Source organism: Ammospiza nelsoni, chromosome 4 (assembly GCF_027579445.1).
Source record: "Ammospiza nelsoni isolate bAmmNel1 chromosome 4, bAmmNel1.pri, whole genome shotgun sequence".
In the NCBI taxonomy this organism is placed as follows: domain Eukaryota; kingdom Metazoa; phylum Chordata; class Aves; order Passeriformes; family Passerellidae; genus Ammospiza; species Ammospiza nelsoni.
Window position 1 is genome coordinate 59,082,080 of NC_080636.1, and position 14,948 is coordinate 59,097,027.

At 38.3% G+C, this 14,948-nt stretch overlaps 1 protein-coding gene across 6 annotated transcripts in view; it reads left to right on the top strand.

Moving 5' to 3' along the window:
* The window catches only part of CCSER1 (coiled-coil serine rich protein 1), a 626,504-nt gene that overhangs the window by 168,131 nt on the left and 443,425 nt on the right, over nucleotides 1-14,948 (top strand). For all 6 annotated transcript variants that reach the window (XM_059470534.1, XM_059470536.1, XM_059470538.1 and 3 more), the window contains one exon: nucleotides 8,836-8,956. In XM_059470534.1, the coding sequence (XP_059326517.1) occupies nucleotides 8,836-8,956 (121 nt within the window). The remainder of the gene's footprint in view (nucleotides 1-8,835; nucleotides 8,957-14,948) is intronic.

Below are 14,948 nucleotides of genomic sequence, written 5' to 3' on the forward strand. Positions count from 1 at the left end.
CTCCATTTCCTCTCTTGGTTCAGAGGTCTGTCAGTAGGTGCTCCTGTTGGCCTGTCCCTTTGCTGTGGGAGTACTGAGTGGTAAGACTGTGGGTGATAGGTTTGTGGGATTATTGGGATTACCTACCCACTTTGCTCATTTCTCCCCTGCTTTGTGGTTACACGGGAGCAGTCAGCTGGAGCAGTAGCCAGCTGCTTGCTTGTGCATGCTGGTTTTCAGGATTGTTAAATGACTGCAGAGACACTTGGGCTGAATTTGCTTTCCTATATGAGTGTATCACCTTAAAGAGAGCAAAGGTATAAAATAAATGGCTTGCATTTTATAATAAATGTGGAAAATATCTTCCCTGAGCAAAGAGTGAGATCTTCTTTCTTACAGAAGAATTTTTTTCAATGTCTGGTGTAAATTTCTAATATTCAGTTATGTGAGTAACTTTTGTGAAGGCAGGAATGAGTCTGGAAGGTCTATGACCAATGTGCTGTAGCAGGGACTGATCACTGAGTTGCTTGTCACTGGGGCTGACAAAGGCTGTCATTCTGCAGAGTTGTACAGCTCTACTGGCAGCTGTACCTGGTGCTTCTGCTAGTGACTGCCAGCACAGCTATAACAGAAAACCAAATAGCCGCATTCTCCTGCAAAACAAAAATACCTCATGTAATTTTCCTGGTGAGCTTTTAGAATCTGCAAGGAAACCCGACATTATGATTTTATTTTATAATTTCTCTTGGGAAACTGTATGTTTGAAGGTTTGTCTGTATTAATTGCTGAAGTAAATTTCTTGTGACTACAGGCATTCAATACAAAACACAATAAATTAATCTTGCTTGCCTGTCAGTCTTTATTTCAGCTAGGCTAAGAATAATAGTTGCAGCCAGGAGACTGTGCTCCTGAAAACACTTGCTATTGAGTTTTGACAGTTTTACTTGCAGTGAGTGACAGTTGAGGATATTGTTGTTAGAGTAGTCATTCCTTCAGGGGATTGTATTATGCCTACAAAAATGCCCTGCAGGCCTTTTTATATTCCTTCTTTTAAGATGCCAGTGTCACAGTCAGTCCTTTTTCTCTCCTTTTCTTGAAGGCATCACATAACATAAATAGAAACCCAAATGTGATCAAAAGCAGAACTAAAACTATGATTCTTCTCTTGGCTGAAAATAGAGTTTTGAGGCAGACAGCTCTTGCAGCTGGTGGCATCCCTGTTGGGATTTCCTCCATGCCCTGTAGGAAGAGGGACAAAGGTTTCCCACTTCCTGATACCTTATGGCTATTACCAGGGCATGGCTTTATGCTTACACCTGAAACTGGCGCTCTCAGTGCTTCCTTTTCCATTCTTACTGGAAAACTGGAGTTTTGGGCTGTTCTGTTTCCTTCCATCACCCAGGAGCTGAGGTGATTTTTGTTCTTACTACCCAGTGAGGCAGCTTTGCCAAGAATGGCAGAGGCTACCAGAAGGGGAGGTCTGGGTGAGCCTTGTTTTCCCCATGAACCACCCTGCAGCTGTATTCTGTGGTAAATTAATCTAATGAGTTTAACAAGTTGTCTTTTAAGACACTCTGGGAGTTAAGAGATGTACTTGTTTGGCCCACAGGATGATCAGCACCAGCATCCTAGATCAAATGACTAATCCTCCACTTTTTATTCTAATAGATATTCATACTGTTTAATTATGAGGCTTCCTGGAATTTGGCAGAATTAGATATGATTGGTGGGATTCACATCATTAGTCCTTCATTGTAACCTTTCCCTCACACAGTTGTGTATTTATGCACACAGTTCTTATTCATACTTGTGTCACAAAACAAGTCATAGACTAGAGGGCTAAAAATACAGGCCTGTGACATCATCCTGACTGATAGTGCTGCCAAAAGCTAATGAAAGTTAGTAGTCATTTTAAAAATTCTATTATTAACACTTAACCAATGCTTTTGACATTGAGAAGTGATATCTACCTACTGGATAGAGAATATGCCTTTATTTTTAAAGGCTGATTTTTCAATTCCTGTGTAGGCTGCTTGGAACAATATTTGCTTTAAGTAGTTCACTGTGAATAAGAAAGTATCTCAGAAGCAGCCTCAAGCACAAATAGATGTGCTTAGAATGTTTTAGGTGTACAGTAGTTACAGCTGAAAAACTAACCCACTTAATTTTCTGGAAATGCAGTTACAGTTTCTCCTGGCCTTGCTACAGTTATCCACCATTGCAGGAACTTCAACAAGGAATGGTTGGTTGTGGAGAGGTCAGCAGGGTAATCAGAGCTGTGGAACAGGTTTTAAACAGGAGCACATGCAGATAATGTAGCCTGTAAAAGAAATGGATGTCTAAGTACCCAAAAGAAGTCTGTGAAATACAGAGTGGAAGGGGGAATTTGTGCATTATCTTCTCCATGACTAAAACTGGGGGAGTCAGATGAAACAAGTGGTGGCAACTTTAAAGTGGACTGATAGGAGTAATTGCTCACATAAGCTATATTCAGCTTTGGAAGTCTACAGGACATTGTGGATACTACAAGTTCATGCAACAGCATAAGTAACTGAACAAATGCATAAAATCCCTGAGGGAATGGTAAATACAGGCAAAACCACTATGTAGAAGACAGTCTGCCAGTCACTGTAAGCTGTGGGAGGCTGCTTGAGAAGACTATCAGGAGTTGAGGTGCTACCCTGTGGCATCTTTCTGCCTCAGGAGAAACCAATCTGCAGTTGTTCTCTCAATACAGTGGAGTTAACAGAAAATATGCAAGATGTGGAACACCAGTTTTGTTGTTACCCATGTGATTATTTTGGGAGTTGTTGTTTCCATCACTTACCATGTCTGTAGGGTTGGTCCTCAGGTGATGAGGGCATACCCTTTCATTCATCATTCCATCATGCATGAGCATTGAAAAATTACAGTTTAATTTCTTATGTGTGGGGTAAAAGTCACCCGACCCAAATTTTACTTGTGGTTCTTACTGTGTTACCACAATGTGGCTTGTGACAACAAACAAACTTAGGACCAAGGGTGCACATAATCCAAGGGTGCAGATCATCACTGCAGAACTGCTGATGTGTAAGAGGAATTCCCTGACTCCTGCTTAATGCTGCATTTTGTACCCTTCATGTTTGTGTGTAGCACAAAGCAGATATGTGTGCAGCCTTTGTGTAAAAGAGCCATGAACCATAAGAACCTGATAGAAAGTAATTCTTTTGCCTATAATGGGCCTGTAATTGTTGCTATTACAAAATTTCTGATTGTGACTATGTTGTGTTTAAGAACCAGGCCTGTGGTTTTATTGCAAAATTATTACAGCAAATCCTTTGGGGACCGTGAGCATATACGCTCATTCTCGCAAGTATTCACTTGGCCAATATTGTGAAGTGTAGCTGTTTCTAGGGAACAAGGGGCTCTAGAAAAACTGTTGAACTAATAAAAATAGAGATTCATTTAGTTTCCTTTTTTCTCCAAAGACCATCATCAAATTTAGGATCAAGCAGCAGGAAAATAAGTTTTTTTTATTATAATTTTTAATATTGAGCTTTTTCTAATATAAGTAGATGGGCAAAAATAGCTTTCACATAAAGTGCCTTGACCTTTTGTGTTCTTTTAAAGAGACTGAAAGTCTCCTTGGGCTTTAGGGTTTAATAACAAAGTAGTAAAAGACTTTATTGTGTTTCTGGGGCTGAGAAAGAGGGTATAAAACTGAATTCATACACTTGGTTTTGCTGAAGTGTTTCATGCAGATATGTTTGGGGTTGATGGAGAGACAAATCAGAGTACTGTTTTTTTTCTGAGCCCTCTAAGTGACCTAGGACTATCAGGGGCCATATCTGTGCAATGAGGAATGGATTAACATGGTGGTTAGTCACAGTTCTTCCTGGATGTACCAGAATTAATAGACTGGATTTCAAGATCTTCTCTTACATGCTATTTCTAATGTCAGCACCTTTCCTGGCAAAATAATTTCAGTTGCATGTTGTAAATGGCTTTTTTTTCTTTCCTCAGCTCTTCACTTGTTCTCATATACTGAAGGAATTTACAGTGTATCCATTCTTCCTTTTTGGTTGGTTGGTGTGTTTGTGGTTTGGGTTTAGTTAGCTTGTTTGTTTTAGCAAAAGCTCTGCTTTAAGTGTAACAGTTCTTTGTCTTCAATTTCCTTTGTCGGAGGAACCTGTATAGGGGTTACATATTTTACAGCTCTTGTTTTTTGTTCAGAGTACCTTAGAGGGTGACTCATCTCCTGAGCCTTTTCATGGCAGAGAGGTATTTTAGGAAATCATGTGCCAAAATGTTCTCAGTGCCTGCAATGAGAGTTGGTGTTCCAGAGTTACTAAACATAATGTCTGGCCTTTGGTAGTAAAAGGGATGTGGGATTGGATACTTGGCATCCAGATGTTGCTCCTGTGCTCTAGTCCTCCATCTCCTCCAGTGGCAGCTGACTGATCTTTCAGGGTAAAGCATTTAGTACCTTCCATGCTCCTGGCTGCTTGCCTAGTTTTTTACCAAAGCAGGATTTTTGGTATAAAACAGCATCTGTTTCCAGATTTGATCTGTCTCTTGAATGATGAGAGCTGATAATTTTCAATTTCATAGGCATAAATGTAAATACTTTGGATGGTCAGGATAAGTGCCCAGATTTCTGAAATCCCGAAATACTTCACTGTTTTTGTGTCCCTGTGTCATGATTCCCTTATGCTTCACTGCACACTGCATATGAACATTTCCCTTCTGTTTTCTCTAAGCAGGTAGTACTTGCTGCTAATTTCATCTTGCATCTTGTGTCAAGGGAGACTTTTTTTGATAGCAAGCTGTGATAACCAGATTTTCTTTTTCCTCAATTAAAAAAAAAAAAAAGAGGGGGGGAAGTGTGTACAATTAAGTGTTTGAAATAGATTATGTAAATGACATCCCTAGAGCTTAAAAATCTTTTTATTGTCTGGAGAAACATATTCTATTTGGTAGCTGTTGAAGGCTTCCTACTGTCCTACTATTTAGGGAATTAAAAATTTTTCACTGGTTCGTTCAAATTAGAAGAAAAAATGTTTAATTAGTCATTCTCATTGTTCCTGAAAGAAACAGCAAAGGAAAAAAAAAACTAATGTTTTTCCTCTCCAGATGTAAAAATCTGTTTTGATAGTGAATGATGTTCTGGGACTGCCTAAACCAGCTAGGGTAAATCCAAGCCAGCACTCCTAGTGATAAATAGATGGGGTACTTTTAAAACACTTGGCGATGGAAGAAAACAAGCTGCATGCATCATTAAACCAAAGGATCTGGGGAGAAACCATGCGGCTTCAGAAGTAGTACAGATCTTTTATAATAGTAGTCTGTGAAGTTAGGACTGTTTGTTTTCCCTTTCTGTTGAGCACTCCTTTGCATGACTTGTAATTTGTAGGTAGTCTTTTGTTTCACTAAGAAAAATGTTTCTATAATGGTAACACATAGATATTCCTCTAGTTGTGTTATTTCACTACAATTATTAGCTTGTTCGTGTAATGGTTGAGTTGCGAATAAAGGACTGAAAAATACCATCTCACTTGCATGCAAATTGCTTTTTTTGTCCTGAAGATACTCAGTGTATAAAACATTCTTAGATACTAAATGTTAGTTTCTTAAAGAGACTGCTACAGGTAATCAAAGTTGGCTGTTTTCCCCTTGTTGATAACTTGTACAGTTTTTTCCACCGTTCTGCATCAGGAATAATATAGTAGGCTGAGACAGCTGATTACATTGATGGCTTTGCCAAACACTAACTCAGATGACTGAAAATTCTGCTTTCCTTACCAATTCATGTGGGAAGACTAAATTTTTAAATTCTTGCTGGATGTTAAGGAACAAACTTGACATGTGAGAGGATTTGTGATTAAAAGGAGCAATACCTTAGAGTAATTGTTTTTCTGATTTGTGATATGTTGTTTGTGCTATTTGTTTGATTTGTGATATTTCTGTTTGTGATATTTTGGGGATTGAACAGATTTCAATTCATAAAGAGTGCAGTGTGTAGACATCATTAATGGTCTTTTTTGGGGTAACATAAGCCACTTGTAGATTAAAAAATAAAGTTGTTGAAATTAAGCTACACTTAAGAGTTGAGTTTGAAACGTAAAATGCAAAAAGTCTGAAGTAAAATTGTCCATCCCTGTCAGTGTTAAAGTTGAGAGTCCACATTCAAGCACGTTCCCATAATTTTAATGCAAGTTATAAAGAGATAGTAAGAGCATACTCTCCAGTAGGTGAAAATTACTTGCTGCTGTGCCTTCACTACTTCTTGACATTTTAGTTAATTATACTGTCCCATAATGACTTATGACTATGCACAGAGAACTGTGATAAAAAGGAGGAATTGTAGTGATTTTCAGAAGTGAGACCAAAGAGTATTGCTGTCTAGGATGGGGGGATAATACATTCCATGAGCTGCAATCACTGGATGACCACAGGGTTTGTCTTCAGCTGTAAATTAGGGGATTATACAATTAATGTATAGTATTAATTATTAAACAAAAGTGATTTCACAGTTTTATTCATTCATGAAATTTCTGTGAAGAGTGGGGTACTTGTAGTGTCTTCTTTGTTACTCATGATTCCCTCTTTTCTCTTTTTTTGTAACTGCTCTGATCTAAGCAAACCCTCCCCTGCGATGCTTGTCACGAGACCTTTTATGAGTTTTAAAGTAATAATTTGATACTCTAGCAGTAATACAGGTCTTCTGAAGAAAAATGTCTATTTGCTTCATCCTTTATGCTCTGTTTTATCAGTGCTTCTGGTTGAAATTCAAGTGCTGAATATCACTGGTGCACTATGACAAGCCTATTTTTTGGCAGTTCTTTGACTGTAAATAAAGATGCAAAGAGGTGTAAATGTTCTTTTTTGTACATAATCAGTTGCTGATTGTAATGAGAAAATACTGCTTTGTAAATTACTTGGTGGCTACCAAGCACAATTATGCTAGTGGATGGTCTGCTGGTCATACATAATATAGTAGGATGTAAAATCACCAAAAATTCGATTTTTTCTTATGCTGTCTCTTTAGTTCAATGTATTTTGCATGAATTTCATCTTAATCTGTTGTGCATCAAGCTATAACAGAAATCGTGCTTGCATGCCTGCAGTCAATATAGCAAGTTCTCTTTGTGTATGACTGTGTATATCTTTTGAAGATGTGTGTCTGTGATAGTGACAAAGTATTGAGTAATGCTGGTTCCAAAGAAAAAAGGAAGGTAAGGTAAGATACTGGGCATCTTGGGTGGCTTGGTCACTTAGCACAGTGTGCACATTAACACTAAAAACAGAAACATAAACAATGCTGGACAGCATCAGATAAATTAAACACAATTACAAGCACTCCCCAAGAGGTTTCGTTCCTGACAGAGCTGCCTGTGCTCCAGCCAATTCTACTGCTCCTGAATGGCTCAGAATTGCTCAGAAAGCAAAAAGGACCTTCGTAGAAATACCCAGCCCTGACCTGACGTGTTCCTCTTAGTGTTTCAGGGTGTTTGTGGAGCACCAGTGTGTCCTGTTGGGGTGTGCTGAGTTTGGGCTGAAGGTAGTTCATGCCCTCGGGGTAAAATGGCACAGTTAGCTGTTCTTGATGTAGTCAGGTCAAGATGGGTGAAGTTTTACTCCAGTTTTGCTTCTTTTGTAAGGGGAGCATAGGCTATATACCAAAGGTGTGTTGTCCGTGGGCAGTAAGGAGGCACGTGATTGTGGAGAACAGAATAATAATAAATCAATGTCACAATTCAGTGTTCCCAGCTGTACCAATCTTGCATAAATGTATGTACTTGTGAAATGTGTTTTTTCTGGTTTTGAATAGCTCAGAATTTGCCACAGTCATTCTAGATTTGCAGGCTGTGTTATTGGCTCTGTGGGCATGTGTTCACTCTTCATGAAAGAGTTCAGTATGTTATGAAATACTGTGTGTCTTTCTGTTTAAACGTAGGCCTCCACCTTTCCTCTTGCTTGTATATAATACATTAAAGTAACAAATGTAAGATAAGAAGCTGTCATCCTTTGTTCAATGAAACCAGCTCTTAATTCCAGCTTTCATTTATTTCATGCCTTGGCTGTAAAGGAAACCTATAGCTTCCAAATTAGTAGGAGCGGTCACTGCTAAAAGGTGAATTACTAGTATAATATACATATATATGTATTATATATGTAATATATATAGTTGTTCAGAGATCAGAAACTTTTTGATATTCATGTATTGGTTCTAATTGAGCCAAATGCTCAGCTCAAGTGTGTCATCATTCTTCTAGCTCTAAATACTGTTTAAGTTGTAACATTCAGCACAGTAATACAAATATAATTTTTATTAAAAGAAAGCATGAGCCAATATATCAGATATCACTTCTAGACTGTTTAGATTTGGCCTTTTTGGAGTAAAGTGAGTCGTAACAGTTAAAGGTGAAAAATAAATCACTAATGAGGTTTTCTTAAATCTATTTTCTTACAAAGTCTGAAAATTTTGAAGGTGGGAGGTTTGCCTGGAAACCACACATTATTTTCAGCCTTATTTTCAGTCTGTGTTGAAAAAGAACTAAGAAGTGAATCAAACTCTGATGTAATTTATGAAATGTGTTTTTAGGACTCAGACACACCAATGAGCTAGAGCAGATCTTGTGCTAGGTAAAACTTAGTGAACGATCAGTCAATGGCAAAAAATGTGCAAAGCAAGCACATTAGGAAACATGAAAAATAAGGGCATTTTCGTTGCATGTGATCACAGGGAAACCTGATTAAAACCTGATTAATTATTTGCATTTGTGTTTATCACAGTATGAATAGATTTCTTTTTTCTTTTCCTTTCAAGCGCAAACTGAGTTTACTGTTTAACACTGATACTTTTTATCTTTGCAGTGTGCCGGGAAGACTCTTACCAGTCAATAGTGTCATGTGCTGCTGTAGTACTCACCCCTCTAGAGACCACAGTGGATACAAGGAAAAAAGAACAGATGATAATGCCTGATGTGTCCAAACAGTGAGTTATTCAAATAACATGATCTTTTACAAGTGCAATTTTAACACCAGGCCAGATTCCTTCTCATGGATATGCATATACACCCTCCTTTCTCTTTCATCTGGGCTTTCATAGGTGTTTCCAAAAGTAGAAACTGGCCTGAGGCTAAGCTGCTGCTCTTGTTCATTAGCCTACATTTTTTTCCCAAGACTTTCGGCAATGACATATAGAGAGAATGGGCCTTTATATGCCAAGAAACTGACTTTTAAACAGGTTTAATAAGGTGATTCTTTTTGTTTAGATAGCCCTTTCATTCTTGCAAGTAGTTGATTTTTATAAAGAAGGTCATTTGTATATGCTCAGCTCATCTGCTGTATTTCAGTATTTTCCAGTGACCATTTTACCTTTGTGTGGCACAGAAGGCATCTTCAAAAGCGTGGTAATGCGTTCTTCTAGAGAAATTTTGTTTACTTAATTACATTGTATTTTGGTATCTTGCATTAGATGAAAATCAGAGTGTGCAGTAACATTTGCCTTGCAATACCAGGCAGGATGGTTATTTCTTAATGACTGAGTCCTTGGAGAATAAAAATAATTTTGTTTTTATGAAAAGAAAGAAAACACAATTGTAAGGCTTTATCACAACACAAACTTGAGGTCTGTGCCTTTTCAAGTGTGGAAGGTATTAAAAATATGACAATGGATAACATCATTCCTGTTGATTTATGTTTAGTTTTCTGTTTCTCTTGATATGCACAATTTTAGTTTTAAAATTGTCTGTGGAGTCCTGGCTTGCATGCCTATTAGTGTAAGAAAATTAAAACATCCCCCCACATCCCCAAAATCCTTGAAACATCCTGGTGGATTAGAGTAGATTAGATGGGTTGTGATCTTGCTACAGATCTATGACTTAGATCTGTATCTGTCTGTGGTATCTTTTCCAATGTGGAGATAAACCTGTTTCATCTAGACTACCTGTATTTAAAATTTAACACAGTATGTTACGTACTGTCTGGGTATTACTGCAAGGGCCTTATGTTTGAAAAGCTGTGGGCATCTCGTTGTAGTGCTTCTGTTGTGTGGTTCTCTGAACACCAAGAGATTGGAAAGGCAATGGACTTTAAAATACTGTGCTGAAATTCAGAATAATCTTTCTGGCTAGCTCAAAGCAGCATAGAACATTTTTTCTTGTCTTCACTAAAAGGGAAGCTCACACTGTTGTTTGCTTGGCTTTTTAATTTACTCTGATGAGATTCTCTTATGAATTCAAAGTAAGAAACTCTGATATCTGTTTAGCATGTGCTGAATGAAGCCGCCTCTCAGATTTTTGGCATGTTTTGGTTTTTATTTATTTTTTTTTGAAAACCTGATTAGTGTCTTCTGAGAACACAGACGTAAGTTTTCCTAAGCACTCAGAGGTCTCAGAAGCATGCTCTAACCTCTTCCACTCTTCCAATACTAATGTTTAAAAATACGACCTGGAATTCTATCAATGAGGAACAAGATTGTGCTTAAACAGATTAAATGTGTTTGAATTTCTCCATATGAAACTGTATCAGTGCATAAGTGTCTTTAAGACAACATTTCTGACAAGTATATTTGAAATTAAACAGAACCATCTTGCTGGAAGAAGTTTGCAATTGGAGTTTGGTGAATTTTGTGGAAACCTTCAAAGTAATTGTAGGGAGGTGAAAGCAGCCTCAGGAAAATGCCCAGCATTATGAATCAAATATCAGCATACTGGTCTTGCATTTCACCATGTGCTTTCTACATGCAGATAGCTTTCTTCATATCCAGTTAATGGAAGCAAAACAGGCCCTAATTCCTGTGTCTAAGTGTCATCTGTCTCCAGAGCAAATGTGCCCTTGGCATTTGTTGAGTTCCATTGACTGGATTGCAGCCTCCATGTATGAGCTGGTCTGCACGTGTGGATTGTACTCAATTCTTGTGGAAAACAACATTGATGCATTGATTTTTTTCTTTGTGTACCTATATAGTTTGGACTTGCATGTCCAAAAGTTGTGCCTATCACAGAGGGCTGAGCAGTAGCCAGCCATCGAGGTCCTGCAGGGAGAAGTTTCTGCCTTCAGGCCCTACAGAGACAGAGTATGTTCAGAATAATTAATGCTTTCTAAAGCTACATAAGAAAGTCTGCAATTCAAACCAGATAAAATGCATATTAATGATAATAAAATGTTAAAGAGTTACAAATAGCTAAAAATAATTCTCTTGTATGGCCCAGTAAAATTACGTCCAAGACATTCAGGACACAAGAAGCTGTGAAAATTGGGCAGGGAAAAAAAAGAAAAAGCTTTTACTGCTACTTGTATAATATTTGATTAATGATGTTATTTTGTTTTAGAAAGAAACTGTTTAGTGGCTTTAAATAATGTATTTGCCTAATGTATTTTTTTTGTAAGTGGCAAATGGTGCCAGAAGTGGTAGCAGCAAATCTTAATGAGATTTTAAGTGTCTGTGATAAGTTCTTATCAGGATTTCAGGAGTGAAGGGCCAATTTCCGCCCGCCCCCCCCGCCCTGTATTTTTCTTGGAAGCTCAAACCATTTCATTGGGGAGTAATTTCATAGTGATACCCAGGTAATTGCTGACTTGTTGCTTGTGCACTGGGCAAAATTCCTACCTCAGTTTATTACCAGGAATGGATTTGGCAAGAGGAAGAGTGTGCCTTTGTGGTTTTTGTCTTTCCTCTTTACAACAGGCATTGAGGCAGAAAAATCAATGGTCAGTGTGAGGTTAGGGTGACAAACAGGGAGTGTGAGCTCTTATTTTATTTTCTCAGCCCTCCACTTTGTCTAGGGTGTTGCATTAGCTTTGCAATATTTTGTAGGAATACACGCCTTAAAAACCTCTGTTGTCATAATAGTTCAAGTTACTGAGGCCTCTTTGTGTTGCCATAGTGATACATCAGTCAGTTATTCTCAGAGGTGCCCAGATGCTAAAACAATTGGAACATGTGAATTCTGCTTACAGAGTCCTAATTTTAGTCTGTCCTATCTGAATTGTAATATAAAAAAATCAGCTGTTGGCATAGAGCAATGGCATGAGGAATCCTCACTTTGATTTCTTACATGGCAGCATGGGAGGGAATGCATGGCCAGGGAACTGTGTGTGTTGTGCTTTAAATTAACTTAGCTTCTGCTTCACTGGGCAAACTCTAGGGCTGAAAGGTCAGCCTACAGGGGGCAGTGTGGAAAAAGAAGTGTCTAAAGACACACGGGTCTTGGAGCAGACAGTGTTCTGCTGCTGTGTGCTCTTCATAGGTAATCATGGAAAACCATTCATGTGCTACTAGAGCATGAAAGAAGTATAGCGAAGTTTAGGTGCACCATTTTTTATTCAGATGTGAAGTTAAGCTTATAGTTGTATACTTCATTTGATGTGTTTCTTTGGATATGAGTGCCCTGCAGTTCAGAATAGTGATGGCAACATGCAACCCTCTGAGCTGGCTAATTTAAAGGTGGTTTATGCAGTAGTACTTCAGCTGCTGTCATATTTCTGATTTTTGATTTTTACTTGAAGATATTATTTGCTGTTAAAGTGTTCTTAGAGCTACAGATCTTGTTATGTCATGAGGCAGACACAGTAATTTGACAGTTCTTTTTCATGCCATAAATATTTTCCTGAGTTTTAGGAGAGATTTACAGATGAAGAGCCCACAAAAATGATAGGATGAGTTCAATGTTTTTAAACTGAAAGAAGATAAATTCAGACTGGATCTAAGGAAGGAGGCTTTTACAGTGAGGATGGTGAAACACTGGAGCATGTTGCCCAGAGAAGTTGTGCATTCCCCATCCTTGGAAACATTTAAGGGGTGTTGGATGGGTCTCTGAGCAACCTGTTCTAGCTGAAGGTGTCCCTGCTTACTGCAGAAGGGTTGGATAAGTTGGCCTTTAAAAGTTCCTTCCAACTCAAACACAGTCAGTGATTTTATTTTATGATTCTAAATGTCACTGATCATTTGACAGTTCTTCAGACTCTTAAGATCAAGTTGGATTTTTTCTGGTAAATGCCTGAATGAGCCTATGTAGTGAGTCTTTTCAATATTCTGTCTGTGCCAAAGCTGTTTCACTTGTTCCTTGCAACTGTACTTACATGAGCAAGGTTATTAAGTGCAAGATCAAATGCAGGAGAAAGCTTCTTGAAATCACAGTGACTACCTGGGTGCTTGCTGGTGGAAACAGGCTGCGGAGGGGGGAGTTACAGCCCTAGTGCCATTCTGTACTGCACTCTTCAGTGCAGATGCTAACCCAGGACTTTGGTACTGATGCTGATTGGAATCTAGGAAGATTTTGGTGCATGTGTAGTCTGAATTTATTAGCTGCAGTAAGCATATTCCAAAATTTAGGAGGTTTTTTCCTTTTTTAGTGTTTCAAGTTGTAGGTATATAATTGGTGCAGCAGAAGACTGGTAATCTTTTTTGACTCTTGAAGCATTGCCTAATTCCTTTCAAAAGAAGTTCAAACCAAGCTGATTATGTATTGTTCTTCACTTAATCAGTTGTGGATTTTCTTTTCACTATATTTTTTCACTATAATTTTTTTTTTTGCATTTTGATAAATTCCAGGGAAGGTTTTTCTTTCCACTCAAAGTAACAGTGATCTTATATTACCTCTGTAATTTTTGATGCTTCTGTTATGATGCTGTTATTGAGAGATGCCTCTGCCTGCATTAAGGTGTAAATGAGAGGTTGAGGTGATAACAGCAATATGTGTACATGCTTCTCCACAGTTTGCAAAAATGGGATGCTTTGTGTGGATGCATTACATAGGATGTGCCAGGCCTGGAGCCAGGCCACCCTGTGACTCGATCCTCCATGGCAAAGTCCTTCTGTGGCCTTAAAATCACATTTGCCTGTCTCAAACACCATTTCAGTCTTACAGCCCTGCAGTGATGTGAAGGGTGGTCTCTAAAGCAGCCACGTTGTCAGGCAGTGGCATCCACATCATGATTGCTGTCTGCTCTGGCAGCCCTTTCAAAAAGGCATCTTTCAGTGGTGTCAAACAGGAATGCTTTTCACACTTGTTTGGAAAAGCAGATAAAAGATGGTTGTACTGTTTCAGTTTCTGGATGACTGGGACAATGGGCTATGGAAGCACGTGCCACTCTTTGGGTGAGAGAATGCAGAAGAGAATAGAGATGCCCAGTGTTGCTATAGAATGACCATACTTTCAAAGCTGTGGTTCCAGCCCAGCTGAAAAACCTGAGACATCAGCTGGATTGCAGTATACTCTCAAGAACTACATTTTAGCGATAACAGGTAGCAGAGGTAGCATTTATATCCATTTCTTTAAAGCAGATACTTTGAAATGGAGTAAACATGAACAGTGTGTTTATGCTGTCAATGGTCTACTTTTACGTTCTTTTATCTATTTTGCTAGTTAGTCTTTAAGCTCTATTTAGCGACTTGAAGGGGAACTGAAAATTTCTATTTTCTGTGTTGTCTGTCATGGTGTCCTTGTGCATCCTCTATTGCTTTTTGCACATAATGGGAAAAGAAATTATTCTGCTGTACTCATGTCTCCTTTGATATAGGAAACTTTTCAGAAAAGAGTAAAAATACAGTATTTAGAGTTTTTTATTGTCTGCTAACTAGTTGAAACCACTACCTGACAGCTCTTGTCCTGGCTGCTCAAATTGGTAACTTATTTCTTCTTTCTTTGAGGAAAAACAGAGCAATAAACCAGAGTCTGTTATTTGTATTTTTTCCCTGTGTCCAGCTGGTGCAAAAATATGAATGGTTTCGTAAAATCAATTATAGGTAACAGTTGTGCAAAGGAAATATAATTGCATTGCAAAGTGAATATGGAAGAAACCTTATATCTGGTTATAGAACAGGAGTATCATCAGTTCTCATGCTCCTTCTCAGTCACTGCAACCATGAGTTTATAAGTGAGATTGATGGGAAAGCAATCTACATATGTAATGTAAATATCTTAGGCAATTGTTTGCAGCCAAGGGATTTAGCAGTTCTGTACAGCTTAATTTGAGCATGG